Source organism: Melospiza melodia, chromosome 11 (assembly GCF_035770615.1).
Source record: "Melospiza melodia melodia isolate bMelMel2 chromosome 11, bMelMel2.pri, whole genome shotgun sequence".
In the NCBI taxonomy this organism is placed as follows: domain Eukaryota; kingdom Metazoa; phylum Chordata; class Aves; order Passeriformes; family Passerellidae; genus Melospiza; species Melospiza melodia.
In genome coordinates, this window is record NC_086204.1 from 30,581,914 (window position 1) to 30,598,928 (window position 17,015).

The 17,015-nt window shown below is 57.3% G+C and overlaps 1 protein-coding gene across 1 annotated transcript; it reads right to left on the reverse strand.

The window, feature by feature from the left end:
• Positions 1-193: 193 nt before the first annotated feature.
• SLC35D1 (solute carrier family 35 member D1) lies at positions 194-12,487 on the reverse strand. The gene is made up of 12 exons (XM_063166298.1): positions 12,369-12,487; positions 11,769-11,807; positions 11,609-11,696; positions 11,219-11,286; positions 9,811-9,882; positions 9,083-9,151; positions 8,739-8,841; positions 8,194-8,286; positions 5,343-5,410; positions 4,924-5,002; positions 4,684-4,766; positions 194-2,775 (listed from the first exon to the last, which is right to left on the reverse strand). Exons 1-12 carry the CDS (start codon positions 12,470-12,472, stop codon positions 2,667-2,669), a joined length of 975 nt encoding a protein of 324 aa, XP_063022368.1. The 5' UTR covers positions 12,473-12,487; the 3' UTR covers positions 194-2,666.
• Positions 12,488-17,015: the final 4,528 nt, after the last annotated feature.

Sequence of the window (17,015 nt, forward strand, 5' to 3'; positions counted from 1 at the left end):
TCATGTCTCCAAATCCCTTCCCAAGGAATATTCAAAGCTGGAAACCCAGAATTCCCCCCCTCACCCTGCCGGGACTGGGGGGCTGTGAGGAGCCCCCTAAATCCCTGTTTTTATTTTTATTTTTTATTTTAATTTATCCAGCCCAGCATTCCCACCCTCTCCACCAGGGAAGAGAGGCTGAGGCAGCAGCAGCTTTGGTTCATTGGTTTATTGGAAGCAAATACAAAAATACAGAGGCACATAAATCCTTTCTGCTCTCATTCCTCACATCCACAGCCTGCCATACATTCAGGTTTTCATCACTAAAATGCTCATTTTGTAAATAGATTCTCTATAGAAAACATTTGTTTTTTAGTCAATTAATAGCATAGAAAATACTGTTAGAGGAATTCTTGGCTTTCCCAGTGTTTAGGATCCAGCAGGATCCCAGCGTGGACAAAAAAAAAAAAAAAAAAGCTTTAAAAATCCTTCTCTCTTAGGACTGCAAATCTAACCAGTAGATTCAAAAACAAACAGAAAATCATAAAAACCCCTCTGGCAGAATCACCCTGCTGGCTGTGACCTCAGCATGGTGCAGCTGGAGCACAAGGGGGAGAAAAATGGGATTTGAGAATTGGGATTTGGGAATTGGGAATGCTGCAGCAAGGGCAGGAGCACCTGGGCACTGGGAACCAGGACAGAACCAGAACAACCAGTACAAAACCAGAACCAGTACTGGGACCAGCAACCCCATCTGGGCTGGGACTGGGGGGCTTCTCCACACCAGGAAAGGTTTGTGACCCTCCCTGCCCGGTACAAAGCCAAGGTTTTACTGGAATTTTGGGAGACAAAATAATCAGGGATTTCCTTTTGACTGTGTTCACAGGGGGAATGTGCTGAGGGGCTGCTCCACGACACCCCAACTGCCTGCAGTGACCACAAAATGCCACAAAAAAGGGGAATTGTGGCTCTGGAATTGCTCCAGGAGTGGGATGTTGGAGCTGATTCGCTCCACACCTTCCCCAGCACAGCAGGCTGGAGCTGCACCCTCACAGAAAATCTCCTTCCCATCCAAACACTTCCAGAAAATTCCAACAAATTCAGCTTTGCCCAACAGCAGTTCAGCTTAAGCAAGTATCTCCTAAAAAATCCCACTGTCAGTTTCTAGAGAAGCTGTTAGGGTACAAAAATCTCTAAATACGTTATTTTACTAAATTTTTTTTAACCAAGCTTAAAAACAATTCTTTTAAAACCAAAAGACAACCTGGAAAGAGGTGCTGGGTAAGACAACCTTTAAAACTCACTGAACACTGCCCAATGTTCTACAGTTCCACTCTTTTAGTGGGTCACAAACTCAGAGTGATTCATTCCATAGAAAACAGGAATTATGGGGCCCCCTGTACTTGCCAAAAAAAGAAGATTTAAGTCCTTGTGCCTCTTCCAGGGGTGGGAGCTGCAGCCCCTGCGATTCCCTGATGTGCTGTGCCAGTTGTGCCACCTTGGCTCTCCTGTGGCCCCAGCAGCTCCTCCCAGCAAGGCAGCAGCTTTCCCAAAGCCAGGCTGGATCCAAGGGAGGCTGCAGAGCTCAGCAGGGCAGGAAAACCCTTCCTGCTGGGAATGTCACCAACCTCTGAGGGACTGAGGTGGATGCAGGGCTCTGACAGAGCCAGGAGGGCAAACCCAGCTTGGAAAGTGGGTTAATGGGCCAAGCAAACAGAAAACCAACTGAAAACAGCTTAAATTCAGTCCAGAGAGCAGTGAACATTCACCCCGGAGGTCTTGGCACAGCCCAGGAGCAGCTCCCAGGGCATTGCCCTGTTCCAGAGGGAGCAGGCTGGGCACAGAGCCAGCCCCAGCTCCCAGCCCGCTGGGATCAGCAGATCCAGATCCCAGGGAGCAGATCCAGAGCCCAGGGAGCAGATCCAGATCCCAGGGAGCAGATCCAGGACCCCAGGGAGCAGATCCAGCATCCCAGGGAGCAGATCCAGCATCCCAGGGAGCAGATCCAGCATCCCAGGGAGCAGATCCAGGACCCCAGGGAGCAGATCCAGCATCCCAGGGAGCAGATCCAGGACCCCAAGGAGCAGATCCAGCATCCCAGGGAGCAGATCCAGGACCCCAAGGAGCAGATCCAGCATCCCAGGGAGCAGATCCACGATCCCAAGGAGCAGATCCAGATCCCAGCGAGCAGATCCAGATCCCAGCGAGCAGACCCAGGACCCCAGGGAGCAGACCCAGGACCCCAGGAAGCAGATCCAGATCCCAGGGAGCAGATCCAGGACCCCAGAGAGCAGACCCAGGACCCCAGGGAGCAGATCCAGGACCCCAAGGAGCAGATCCAGGACCCCAGGGAGCAGACCCAGGACCCCAGGGAGCAGATCCAGATCCCAGCGAGCAGATCCAGGACCCCAGGGAGCAGATCCAGCCAGGGACACCCTGGCACACCCCGGGGCAGAGCTGCCAGCCCTGCCCGTGCCCATCTCCACTGCCAGCCCCGCCTTGATTAGAAACCCGTTAATTCCTCCCGTTAATCAGGCTCAATTAGGCTCCTCGTTGCCCGCGCAGGCCGGGCGGGCGTCGCCGAGGATTTGCGAAGGAAGGCAGCAATCTCAGCCGTGCTAATCACGAGCACCCCGGGCCCCCTGCCCGCATCAGGCCGGCAGGAGCAGCGCTGGGCTCGGCCCCGCTCACACCGAGCTCTTGCCCCGCAGGTCCAGCTTGGCGCCGGCCTCCGGCTCCTTGCTCAGCTGCTCCTCCGTGAAGGTGATGTACGAGTACACCAGGCTCCCGGCAATACTGCAGCAGATGCGGGGAGAACGTGGGGAAGGGCTCCGGGAAACTCACGGCAACCAAACACACCCCGGGGAAAGGCAGAGCGCCAGCAGAACCCCCAGCCTCCCTCCCAAACCCACAGCTCCGTGTCATCCCACATCTGCGCCACCCCAAAGGCCAGGACAGACTCCCACCACGCAGCCCAGAAAGGAGATGCTGCCCAATAGTATATTTTCCAATAATAAGAATAATGAGATGAACCCCCACATGATAATAAGAATAATAAGATGGATCCCCAAATAATGATAAGAATAAGATGGATCCTCAAATAATAATAAGAATAATAAGATGAACCCCCAAATAAAGATAAGAATAATAAGATGGATCTCCAAATAATGATAAGAATAATAAGATGGATCTTCAAATAATAATAAGAATAATAAGATGAACCTCCAAATAATGATAAGAATAATAAGATGGATCCCCAAATAATGATAAGAATAATAAGATGGATCCTCAAATAATAACAAGAAGATGAACCCCCAAATACTAATAGGAATAATAAGATGAATCCCCAAATAATAAGATGGATCCTCAAATAATAATAAGAATAAGATGAACCCCCAAATAATGATAAGAATAATAAGATGGATCTCCAAATAATAATAAGAATAATAAGATGAATCCCCAAATAATACTAATAAGATGGATCCCCAAATAATGATAAGAATAATAAAATGAATCCCCAAATAATAATAATAAGATGGATCCTCAAATAATAATAAGAATAATAAGATGAACCCCCAAATAATGATAAGAATAATAAGATGAACCCCCAAATACTAATAAGAATAATAAGATGAATCCCCAAATAATACTAATAAGATGGATGCCCAAATAATAAGAATAATAAGATGGATCCCCAAAAAATAAGAATAATAAGATGAACCCCCAAATAATGATAAGAATAATAAGATGGATCTCCAAATAATAAAAAGAATAATAAGATTAATCCCCAAATAATAAGATGGATCCTCAAATAATAATAAGAATAATAAGATGAATCCCCAAATAATAAGATGGATCCTCAAATATTAATAAGAATAATAAGATGAATCCCCAAAAAATAAGAATAATAAGATGAACCCCCAAATAATGATAAGAATAATAAGATGAATCCCCAAATAATGATAAGAATAATAAGATGAACCCCCAAATACTAATAAGAATAATAAGATGAATCCCCAAATAATACTAATAAGATGGATCCCCAAATAATAAGAATAATAAGATGGATCCTCAAATAAAGATAAGAATAATAAGATGGATCCTCAAATAATAATAAGAATAATAAGATGGATCCCCAAATAATGATAAGAATAATAAAATGAATCCCCAAATAATAATAATAAGATGGATCCTCAAATAATAATAAGAATAATAAGATGAATCCCCAAATAATAATAAGAATAATAAGATGAATCCCCAAATAATAAGAAGAATAATAAGATGGATCCCCAAATAATAATAAGAATAGTAAGAAATAATAGGAATAATAAGAAATAATCCCCAAATTCTTTAACTTGAAATAATCGCCCCACAAAATAATAATGCAAATGAAATAATCCCCAAAATTCTTCTTTTGCTGCCTTAATTCCATGACTCTGCTTGGTAACTCAGGGAAAAACTCAATTTTCCTGCTACAATACCCCTGTGGATTCTCCTGGCTTTAAAACAAACCAAGTTTGGGAACATCCCACAAAACCGAAGCACAAAGCACAAAACCCAAGCACAAGCACAAAAAAAAAAAACAAGTACAAAAGCCCAAAACCATGGGGGTTTTTTTGGGGGGGAAATCCATTAAATGTGTCAAATAGTTTCAGTTTCACCCCAGTTTTCAGTTACAAGTCATAAATAAACCTCTGCTCTTACCTGATATTTAGACCAATGAAGTTCATCCATGTAAAAATATAATCTCCTCCAAAAAACATCCCAATATAGGTTATTAAAATATTCTGCAAAGGAACAAGATGGGAGGAACAAACAGCCTGAGACAAGGGAATTGTATGGAAAATGGAATTTATGGGAAAGGGAACACAGGGGGTGGAACATGAGGGGTTAACACAATTCCCAAGGGATGGCTGAGGGGCTTTTTTGGGGAATGCCACCCACCTTAATGCAGCCAACTATTGTAGTTGTAAGAGCAGAGTTGTACTGAGTGCAAAGAACCGTGGAATACATCAGAATAAACCTATGGAAAGGAGCCACCATCAGGGCCAGCCCCTTGGAACCCCCTCGTCCCCCCACCCCAGCCTGGGGAGGGGTCCCTGCCCCTCAGGGAACGGGGGGAGCCTGAGGCGCCTCCCAGCCCACAGCACCCCAGGATTCCAGGATCCATTCCCACCCTCTGTTCCCACTTTTTCAGCCACACCTGCACTGCAGGAGGGTGGGAGACAATCCCCACCCACCCCAGATCTCCCAGGAACGGTCTCCCAGCAGGACTGATGGTTTTTAGCAACACCAGGGCACCAGAATTCCCATTTCTGGGACGGAGGTGCCCTCCCTGCCCCGGCCCAGCAGCCCATGCTTACCCCATCACACAGGAGAGCGTGAACTGCACGAGGAAGAAGGTGTCAGCCCAGCCCTGGTACTCCACTGCCTGCAGAACAGCACCTGCCTTCAGAGCCCTGGCACCCACACCGCTCCCAGCAGGACAAGGAGCACCCCCAGCACTGCTGTCACCCCACAGCAGGGAAAACCAACCCTGCAGTGACACCCCAGAGCTCTGGCAGCACCTCCAGGCTCAGCTCCCAGCTCATTCCCTCTGGAAAGGGCAGGGAAGGAGGGTGAGGGCTCACAGAGGCCTCTCCCAGCTGGCTGCTCCCCAGAGCTGGATCCTTTTGGCTCCCACTCCCTGCCAAGCACAACTCCCACCCCAAGGGAGCTGTGACCCGGGGGTGCTGCTGCGGCAGCCTGGATTTCAGGGCAGGGCTTTCCCCGGGGCCTCGGGGCTTTGGGGAGCGTCTGCAGGGCGGGATCCTGTGCCACACAGAGCCCAGAGGGGCCACCAAGGACTGCAGCATCCCTGAGGACACTCAGGGTGTCACCCAGGAGCCAGGCCCTGCCCAAGGTGCCCAGGGACAGGATCCCAGAGCCAGGGGCACTCAGGGACACCCAAGGACACACAGGGGCACCCAGGGGACACACAGGGACACCCAGGGACAGGATCCCAGAGCCAGGGGCACCTAGGGGCACACAGGGACACCCAGGGGCACCCAGGGACACACAGGGGACACACAGGGGACACACAGGGGACACACAGGGACAGGATCCCAGAGCCAGGGGCACACAGGGACACCCAGGGGACACACAGGGACACACAGGGACAGGATCCCAGGGCCAGGGGCACACAGGGACACCCAAGGACACCCAGGGACACCCAAGGACACACAGGGGCACCCACGGACAGGATCCCAGAGCCAGGGGCACACAGGGACACACAGGGACACCCAGGGACACCATCCCAGAGCCAGTGACACACAGGGACACACAGGGACACCCAGGGACACCATCCCAGAGCCAGGGGCACCCAGGGACACACAGGGACAGGATCCCAGAGCCAGGGGCACTCAGGGACACCCAAGGACACACAGGGGCACCCAGGGGCACCCAGGGACACACAGGGACAGGATCCCAGAGCCAGGGGCACTCAGGGACACCCAAGGACACCCAAGGACACCCAGGGATACCCAGGGGCACCCAGGGGCAGGATCCCAGAGCCAGGGGCACCTAGGGGCACACAGGGACACCCAGGGAGGTCCCTCTGGGTGGCTGCAGCACTTGGAGAGGGGCAAAGCTTGCCCAGGGAAATGGGGGAGCCTCCAGCCTTGGAGACGCCCCAAAATCCAGGTGGGATCTCACCTGCTCCAGCTCAGCCACAGGGCAGGAGCTGCCTCCCCCACCCCCTCCCAGCTGGGCAGGGGATGCCAGGGCACCCAGGGCTCCTGCCTGGCACCCGGGGATGCCCTTTCCCCAGGGACACCAAATCCCAGCCCCGGGGCCCCTCTGCAGCTCCTGCATGCCCTCTCTCTGCCCAGGAATCCTGCACATCCAGGGCAGGGTGTGCTACCTGGGCTGCCTCCAGAGCCAGCACAGGAATTCCCAGAGCCAGAGGCACGGGAGGGGCCCAGCCCCCCTCCCCAGGCCCCCTCCCCAGGGGTTCCTGGGGCTGCAGCTTCCTGGCAGCAGCCCCGGCACACAGCACATCTTTGTGCAGCCCAGAAAGGAGCTTATTCAGGGGAAAAGCAAATTTAAAAAAGCCATTTCTCTCCCCGGGCTGAACAGAGGCCGCTCACAGCCACGTTTTCCTGCCCAGGCCCAGCTCCTGCTCCTAAATGAGCACTTTGATCCCAAATCCAGCCCTGGGAGAGGGCGGGGCTGGGCCACCTTCACCCTCCTGCCGTCCCTGCTAAGCCCAGCTCATTATCCCCGGGCTTTAAGCTCCTAAGGAGGACAAAGCCACCCGGCTGGGGGACAGGGAGGGTGGCAGGGCCACCCCCAGGGTGGGCAACACCTCCAGCCTTTGGGGGAGAGGATTTAGCTGAATTCCCTGCACGTGGAGGAGATCCCCCAAAAAACAGACAGGAAAAAGGAATTTGCTGCTCAGGAGAGCCAGCTGCACATCAGTGAGTGCAACAACAACAAAAACAATTAATAATAATAATAATAATAATAATAATAATAATAATAATAATAATAATAATAATAATAATTATTATTATTATTATTATTATTATTATTATTATTATTATTATTATTATTATTATTATTATTATTGTAATAATTATAATAACTATAATAATACTATTAGTAATATAATAATTAATAATTTCAAGTATACAGGACCACAGGTAGATAATTATAATAATAGTAAAAATAAAGAACATTTTCATGTATTCAGAACCATAGCCGCTATTATTATTGTTGTTATTATTATGCTATTATTGTTGTTACTATTATTAATACTATTATTATTTTATTTATTTATTAGTATTATTAATATTATTATCATCTCCAGGATCACCACAAGCAAAGCCTACCCACACAGCAACTCCACAAAACTGCCCCGGCGAGAGGGGAAGGACGGGGAAAAAAGAAAGTTTGAATAAACCCATTGATTCTAAAATTACTCAGCTTCTTTAAATAATATTTGGGTTTTCTCCTTGCTCTCCACTTCCCCATTCCTCAGGCATTACAAAAACGCCTGAATGGAGCAACTCTGTGGGTTTGGGTCCAACGTTGAAGCTGTGGCTCCTTTCTGCTGGGGTGGTTTTGGGGCACCCCCTTCCCCAGCTCCTCCATGTGACAGTGTGCCACGGAACCCATGGGGTCTGGGATGGATTTGGGATGGATTTGGGATGGATTTTGGGATGGCTGTCCTACCTTCTGTGCATCTCCAGTGATGTAGGCAATGGCCAGGGTGGGCAGGATCATGAAGAGTGCATTGTAGTAGAGCAGGCCGTACTTGCCCAGCTCCTGGAAATGGGAACACCCAAGGGTTGGAGTGGGAACAGAAATTCCTGCTCACACTGCCACTGGGCCTGGAGCTGAACCCAGCTGGGGATTCTCACATATGGAATTCCAGGCTGGTGTGGGCTGGGAGGGACCTTAAAGCTCATCCAGTCCCAAGGGCAGGGACCTTCCACCATCCCAGTGTCCAGCCTGGCCTTGGGCACTGCAGGGATGCAGGGGCAGCCACAGCTGCTCTGGGAATCCCATCCCAGCCAGGAATTCCTTCCCAACATCCCAATATCTCAATCTACCTTCTTTCACTTCCAGCCATTCCCCGTGTTCTGTCCCTCCAGGCCTTGTCCCCAGCCCCTCTGCAGCTCTGGACAGATTTTGGGAATGGGATGGCTGAGCCTCCCCCTCTGCCCTCACAGAAACCAAAATCCCAACATCCCAGAGGGAGCCAGAGCTCATCCCACCTTGGAATCCAGCTTCTGTTTCACGTAGGCACCGTTTGCAGCTGTTAAGGCGTCGTTGATGAGGATAAAAATGTATCCCTCCAGGTCGAATGCCAAGTCAGCACTGGGAAGGGAAAATCAGGAGTTAAAGCTCTGGCTGGGCAGGGACAGCGCTGGAAGGGTCCCTCCACCCTCTGTGGAGCCAGGAAAAGTTCATGATGGCAGGAGGGGGTGGGATTTGGGTCAGGAAAACATTCTTTCCTACTGGAGAGCACGTCTGGCAGAGGGGAAGGTCAGTGTGGAATCCCTCTGCTCCTGGGACACCCCAGGGAACTGCACTGGGTACGGGAACGGGGACAGCTCACCTGGCAGCCACAAATGCACCAAAGATCATGGCAAACACTGTCATCTGAATGCTCCAGGAAAACTTCTTCCTGCAAAACACAGGCAGCAGGACCTGGCATCAGGCCTTGGCAACACCCGGAGCAGGGAGCAGCTTCTCTTCCTGAGGAAAGGGGGGGAAAACCCCAAACCACCCCCAACCCAACCCCTGCAGGAGCTGTGAGTGAAGACATTTTAGACAATTATCTCTGTGATTCTTTAGAGGGTAAAGAACTGAGCCTGGAGGAGCTGCAGCTCTGCCTGGGGCAGGGCAGGGCAGGGCGGGCTCAGCCGGGCACGGAGCAGCTCCAGCCCTGCCCAGGGGCTCTGGGCTCCCTGCAGGAGCTGGGGCTGGCACAGCACCCCAGCACAAACCCCTCTGCCAGCTCCCCCGGGATGGGATGGGGTGGGATGGGATGGGATGGGATGGGATGGGATGGGATGGGATGGGATGGGATGGGATGGGATGGGATGGGATGGGATGGGATGGGATGGGATGGGATCCATGGGATGGGATCCATGGGATGGGATGGGATGGGGTGGGATGGGATGGGGTGGGGTGGGATGGGGTGGGATGGGATGGGATGGGATGGGATGGGATGGGATGGGATGGGATGGGATGGGATGGGATGGGATGGGGTGGGATGGATCCGGCAGCTCCAAACCCGCCCCTTCCTCCCAGAGCCAAAGCCAGCCCGGCCCCAGCACTCACTTGAGCAGGAATCCCTCGGCAAACATGGTGAACAGGATGGAGAACCTCCGCAGCACCGTGAACATGGGCAGGCTGCGGGGAAGGGCAGCGCTGAGGGGCTGTGCCCCCTTCCCTGCATCCCAAACTGAGCGGGGGTATGGGATGGGAACGGGGATAAGGGATGGGAGCGGGGATATGGGATGGGAGCAGGGATACGGGATGGGAACAGGGATACGGGATGGGAGCAGGGATATGGGATGGGAACAGGGATATGGGATGGGAGCAGGGATATGGGATGGGAACAGGGATAAGGGATGGGAGCGGGGATATGGGATGGGAACAGGGATACGGGATGGGAGCAGGGATACGGGATGGGAGCGGGGATATGGGATGGGAGCGGGGATAAGGGATGGGAGCGGGGATAAGGGATGGGAGCGGGGATAAGGGATGGGAGCGGGGATACGGGATGGGAGCAGGGATACGGGATGGGAGCGGGGATATGGGATGGGAGCGGGGATAAGGGATGGGAGCAGGGATATGGGATGGGAGCAGGGATACGGGATGGGAGCAGGGATATGGGATGGGAGCAGGGATACGGGATGGGAGCAGGGATATGGGATGGGAACAGGGATACGGGATGGGAGCAGGGATACGGGATGGGAGCAGGGATACAGGATGGGAGCAGGGATATGGGATGAGAGCAGGGATACAGGATGGGAGCAGGGATATGGGATGGGGGCAAGGATATGGGATAGGAGCAGGGATATGGGATGGTAACAGGGATACGGGATGGTAACAGGGATATGGGATGGGAGCAGGGAAATGGGATCAGAATCAGGATATGGGATGGGAGCAGGGAAATGGGATCAGAATCAGGATATGGGAGCAGGGCTATAGGATTAGAATCAGGATATGGGATGGGAGCAGGGCTATGGGATCAGAATAGGGGTATGAAATCAGAATAGGGACACGGGACCAGAACAGGGATATGGGATCGGAGCAGGGATATGGGATCAGAGCAGGGACATGGGATCAGGACAGGGATAGGGGACTGGAGCAGGGATACAGGATCTGAGCAGGGCTACGGGCTTGGCCCCTGTCCTTAGTGGGGAATTCCCTTATGGGAATGGCACAGCTCCCACACCCCACAGATCCGAGCCTGCAGGGATGGGGCCCCCAGGGACACCCCCAGCCCTCAGCCCGCGGTTAGGGCCAGCCCCGTGTCCCTCCCTGCCCGCGGGGAGCGTTTGGGAACACGCACGTGGCACATCCCGGCGTGGGCAGGGAGGGAAGGGAGGGAAGGGAGGGAGGGAAGCGCAGGGCCCCGAGCGGCTCCGGCCCCGTCACCCGCAGGGCCCGCTGGGCTCCCCGGCAACCCCGGAAAGCCCCGAGGAACCGCGGAACCCCCGGGCGGGAAACCCATCCCTACTTCAGCTTCTGCGTGCTGAACAGTCCTGTGATCTGGTTCCCGAAGTACAGGAGAGGTAGAGGAAATGTCTGCAAGGAGAGGAGGGAAAGGAGGCTGTGGGAGCGAGCCGGGAGCTCCCCGAGCCGCCTCGGGGGATAAAAATAGAACGGAATTGTTCCCACCCGCCATGGAAACCTTCACACACACACACATACACACACACACACACACACTCACGCTCACACGTGTCCGGAGCTCCAGGATCCCCGGAACGGGCACGGGCATCCCAAAGAGCCCCTGTGGGACAGGGACCCCGGCGATGGGGAAAGGAGCCCGGGAGGGGATTGGGGTGCCGGGGAGGGGATTTGGGTGCCCGAGGAGGGGGATTGGGTGCTTGGGAAGGGGTCTCACCCGCCGGGGGATGTGTCTGTCCAGGTCAGGGAACTTGACCACCCGCAGCGCCTTCCCGGCCCAGAGCACGGGCCACCGTGGCCACCATCTGCAAGAGAGCAGGGGTCACCCGCGGCCCCCAAAGCCCGAACACGCGTGCGGGGACACCGCGGGGTCCCACTCACCTGGCCCCAGCCCCACGCACAGCGAGGACGGGAACCTGCGGGAGGAGAGCGCGGATCAGGGGGGTCCCTCGCACGGCCCCACGGCCATGGGGACACCGCAAGGGGACACCGGCGTCGGCGAGGGGACAGGACGGGGTCGGGGAGCGGCAGCCCCAAAGCGGGGTGGGGGGGCAAGGGCTGGGAAGGACCCGGGGCAGGGGGGGGACACAAGGGGGGACCCGAGCGCAGGGAGCGGAGTGAATGGCGGGGTCCCGGTCCCCAACCCGCGGGGGTCCCCACGCCGACCCCGGGGGGATTCCCGATCCCGGGCGGGGGGTATCCCCGATCCCAGGGTGGGGGGTCCGGATCCCGGGGCTATCCCCGATCCCAGGGTGGGGGGTCCCGATCCCGGGGCTATCCCCGATCCCAGGGTGGGGGGTCCCGATGCCGGGGGTATCCCCGATCCCAGGGTGGGGGGTCCCGATCCCGGGGCTATCCCCGATCCCAGGGTGGGGGGTCCCGATCCCGGGGCTATCCCCGATCCCAGGGTGGGGGGTCCCGATCGAGGAGGGAATTCCCGCTCCCGGGGAGGGGGGGTCCCGGCGGCGCGGCCGTACCCGTAGGAGGTGAGGACGCTCTTGTTGACGACGACGATGAGGAAGGAGCTGAGGCCGTAGAAGGCGGCGGCCAGCAGGCGCAGGCAGAGCGGCGGGGCCGCCATGCCCCGCTCCGCATCGCCGGGCGCGGGGGCTCCGGCGGGGGCTCCCCCCTCGGCCGCCCCCTCGGGCCCCCCCCCGGCCGCGGCCCCGGGGCGTCTGCGCGGCTCCGACATGGCTGGGGCGGGGCCTGGGCGGCGGCAGCGCGCAGGCGCGGGGAGGGACCGGGAGGGACCGGGAGGGACCGGGAGGGAACGGGAGGGAACGGGAGGGAACGGGGAGGGACCGGGGAGGGGCCTGGGACACCGGGCACGGAGGGGGACATGGTACAAGGGGGAGACGGGGGTGGGGACAGGGATGGGGAGATGGAGACGGAGGTGGGGACAGGGATGGGGACATGGTACAGGGGACAGGGATGGAGAGAGGGATGGGGAGATGGGGACAAGGATAGGGACATGGCACAGGGATGGGGACAGGGATGGGGACATGGCACAGGGGACAAGGGTGGGGATAGGGATGGAGACACGGTACAGGGAATGGGACAGGGATGGGGACATGGCACAGGGAGGGAGACGGATGGGGACAGGGATGGGGGACATGGCACGGGAGTGGGACAGCGGTGGGGAAGCGCACAGAGGAGGAACAGGGAAGGGGATATGGTACAGTGGTGGGGACATGGCCAGGGGTGCATGGGACAGGGGGACATCACACAGGGTTTGGAGGAGAGTGATGGGGGACATCACACAGGGGGCTGGGATGAAGGGACACCACACAGAGGCTTGGGATGGGGACAGTGATGGGGTGGGATGGTGGCACAGGGGCTGGCACGGGGGCATTGATAGGGGGAGGATGTGATGGGGGCTGGGATAGAACGGGGGGTTGGGACGGGGGGATCCTGCCAGGGGTGGGCATGGCACAGGGACGGGTTTGGGGACACTGCGGGGAGGGGTGGGCATGGCACAGGGACGGGTTTGGGGGCGCTGATGGGGTGGGACGGGGCTGGTGCGGGGGCGCAGCAAGGGGGGCATCGCAGGGGTGTGGGGTGGGCAGCATCGGTGAGGGGAACCGCCGGGTCTGGCACGGGGGCACGAGCAGGGAGGGGGGCTGGGCGAGCTCACACATGGGGTGGCACTGCCTGGGGACACTGCAGGGACAGGGGGACACCAGACGCGTGTCCCCCGTGCGGGCAGAGCGCAGGCCCCCTCCGGCCTCCCCGGGGCACAGCCGGGGGGCAGAGCCGAGCTGGCACCGCTGTCCCTGGCACGGCGGCCCCGGGCCCTGCGCCCTGCCGGGCCCTGCCCTCGGCTCACCCCGCACGCAGCGTTTTGGCACCGGCCCTTCCCTCGCGGAGATTAAATCTCCCCCTCCGGGCCATGCTCTGCCAAGTGGAAAAATCCCAAAACAAGGCGGCTCGGAGCACAAAACCGCCCCGGCCCTGCGGGACACAGCGAGCGGATTGAGGGCTGGGGACAGGGGTGACACGCACACCGCGGTGTCTGTGGGGGGACAGGGGTGACACGCACACCTCGGTGTCTGTCAGGGGACAGGGGTGACACGCACACCTCGGTGTCTGTTGGGGCACAGGGGGTGACACGCACACCTCGGTGTCTGTCAGGGGACAGGGGTGACACGCACACCTCGGTGTCTGTTGGGGCACAGGGGTGACACGCACACCTCGGTGTCTGTTGGGGCACAGGGGTGACACGCACACCTCGGTGTCTGTCAGGGGACAGGGGGTGACACGCACACCTCGGTGTCAGGGGGACAGGGGTGACACGCACACCTCGGTGTCTGTGGGGGCACAGGGGTGACACGCACACCTCGGTGTCAGGGGACAGGGGTGACACGCACACCTCGGTGTCAGGGGACAGGGGTGACACGCACACCTCGGTGTCTGTGGGGACACAGGGGTGACACGCACACCTCGGTGTCTGTTGGGGCACAGGGGTGACACGCACACCTCAGTGTCTGTCGGGGCACAGGGGTGACACACACACTTTGGTTTGTGTTGGGGCACAGGGGTGACATGCACACCTCGCTGTGGGGGGGACAGGGGTGACACGCACACCTCGGTGTCACCACGGGAGCCCTTCCTGTCAGCCCGGTCCCTCCTGGCACAGCTCCGTCCCCACGGTGTCCCCGGGGGGACAGGACACGGGTGGGGGGACAGAGCTGCAGCCTCGGGGGAGCTGCTCCGGGGCTGTGGGAGGAATGGAGGTGGGCATGGGAATGAGGGATCAGGTCAGCCTGGAAACAGCAGCAATTCCATCAAACCTTGGATCGTTTAGGTTGGAAAAGCCCTCGAAGCCCGTCTAGCCAAGGCCACCCCTACCCCATGTGCATCCCCACGGTTTTAAACCCCTGCAGGGCTGGTTCGGGAATCGCTCCCCGAGCGAGGAGGGAAGGCAGCAGCGGGACGTTCCCTGCCGGTGGCCAGGGCGGTGTTTACAGCCCCTTTTGGCAAGGGTTATTCCCCATTTTCCCGCTGCCGGGGCCTGCCTGGGCACAGCCAGGGCCTGCAGGCTCCGCAGGCTGTGGGGCTGGGTGGCCCCGGGTCAGGAGCTCCGCTTGCCCCGGCACGCTGGGCTGGGCCTGGCAGGGACAATCCAGCCCTGCCCGAACTTTGCTTTTCCCGGCTCGCTCCCCTCTGTGCTGCTGCAAGGAGCAGGGGCTGTTCCCTGGCAGGGTTACAGGAAGGACAAACGGGATTTAAAGTCCGGGAGCAACCTCGCCGTATCTCGGGTGCCCTTTTACCCCAGCCAAAAATCACAGCTCTGACATTGGCATCACCTTCCTTGTTCCTGCAGCGAGCCCGGGGCTTGGGGAGGGAACGGCGGCTGCTCCAGCGGGGAGAGGAACCGAACCGTGCCCGGAGCGCCGTGCCAGCGGGGCTGAGGCCAGCAGCGCTCGCTCCTGTGTCCCTGGCGTGTCCCTGTCCCACCGCGGGGACAGGAAAGCCCCGAGGGGACAGGGGAGCCCCGGAGGGACAGTGTGCTCAGCCCTGGCTCAGGTGCCACCGCCGCAGATTTAGGATCAAATATCCGAGTGTCCTCTGGCAGCTGCCAGCAGGGACAGAAGGGTTCGAGCCTGTACCTGTGCCCCACCTGTGTCCCCCTGCTCTGGGGGTGACACAAGGGTTCGAGTCTGTGCCCCATCTGTGTCCCCTGGCCCTGGGGGTGACACAAGGGTTCGAGTCTTTTCCTATGTCCCATCTGTGTCCCCTGGCCCTGGGGGGTGACACAAGGATTCGAGTCTGTGCCCCATCTGTGTCCCCCGGCTCTGGAGGTGACACAAGGATTCGAGTCTGTTCCTATGCCCCATCGGTGTCCCCCGTGTCCCCCGGCAGCAGAGCCGGCTCCCTCCCGACCTTTCCCTGCCCTGCCCCAGCGCTCCCACCAAGAATAACAAATCAAGTGTTCCATCGATCCATTAATGATGTTTCCATCTCCCTGCCTGGCCCTGGGCGCTGCAGGATCCAGGGGCAGCCGCGGCTGCTCTGGGCCTCCCCGGCCTCACAGGGAGGATTTCCTGACCCTGACCCTGCCTCAGTTTCCATCGGGCTCTGAGGGACACCCGAGCAGAGCACAGAGAGCCCCGGCCACGAGGGGATGGAAACTCGGGGCTGCCTCAGGGGGAGGCGGCAGCAGCTGAGATTGCCGAGCAGGGGAAGGAGGATTCTGCGGGAAGAGCCGGGTGTGTGAGCCCGGCCCCGCTGCCCGGGGAGCGCTGAGCTGCAGCCCCGGTGCTCGGGAGGGGATAAGGACACGTCAGGCAGAGGGAGATGGGGCTGGGAAATGCGGGAACCGCAGCTCTCACCTGTGCCGGGAGAGCTCCACATCCCCCCGCGCTGTGCAGTTCCAGATGTTCCACCTGGGCCCAGACGAGACGAGCTGGCTCCAGATGTGCACGCTGGCCGTGCAGCCCCAGCTGTGTGCCCCGGGCATTGAGCACTCCCAGGACATCCCAAAGCTGAAATTCCCACTGAACCTGAACCCCCCAGTGCTGCTCGGGGTGTGTGTAACCACCCAAACCCAGCCGTTCCTGCTGCCACACAGGCACATGGCACACATTATACACATTAAACACATTATATACATTATACACATTACACACATTATATACATTACACACATTATATACATTACATAACCGCACCACCCAGCACGCTCCTGCTCTCCCTACCACAAAAATCCCCGTGGATCGGGCAGAGCCCGGAGCACCGGGGTTTGCTGGCAGGGGAGGCTCTGCCTTCCCCGGGGCTGAATTCTGCTCCCCGACGTTTCCTCCCCGAGGCAGAGGCGGGAGCAGTGCGGGGTTTCCTGTGGTTGCCGTGTCTAATGAGGTTAACACTGTTTTTGAGGTTTAACTCTTGAGGAGGCGAGGGAAGGAAGCGCCGGGCCGGGCTGTGGGAGCGGCGGAGGGAGCCGGGGGTGCAGAGCCCCGGAGCATCCCCGGAGCATTCCCGGGGCATCCCTGGAGCATCCCCGGAGCATCCCCGGAGCATCCCCGGGACCGCCCAGCGCTGGGAATGCTGCCTGCCACAGCTGGGGACAGCACGACCACCGAGGGGTGGCAGAGGGTGGCACCGAGGGGTGACACTCAGTGCTG

What these genes read in the sequence shown, in the direction of transcription:
- SLC35D1 (XM_063166298.1), bottom strand. Translation starts at nt 12,472, where the DNA reads ATGGCGGCCCCGCCGCTCTGCCTGCGCCTGCTGGCCGCCGCCTTCTAC. An exon ending in GGTGCATTTGTGGCTGCCAG is followed by an intron (nt 8,842 to 9,082) that starts GTGAGCTGTCCC and finishes TTCCCTTCCCAG; the next exon opens with TGCTGACTTGGCATTCGACC. An exon ending in TCACTGGAGATGCACAGAAG is followed by an intron (nt 5,411 to 8,193) that starts GTAGGACAGCCA and finishes GCTGTTCTGCAG; the next exon opens with GCAGTGGAGTACCAGGGCTG.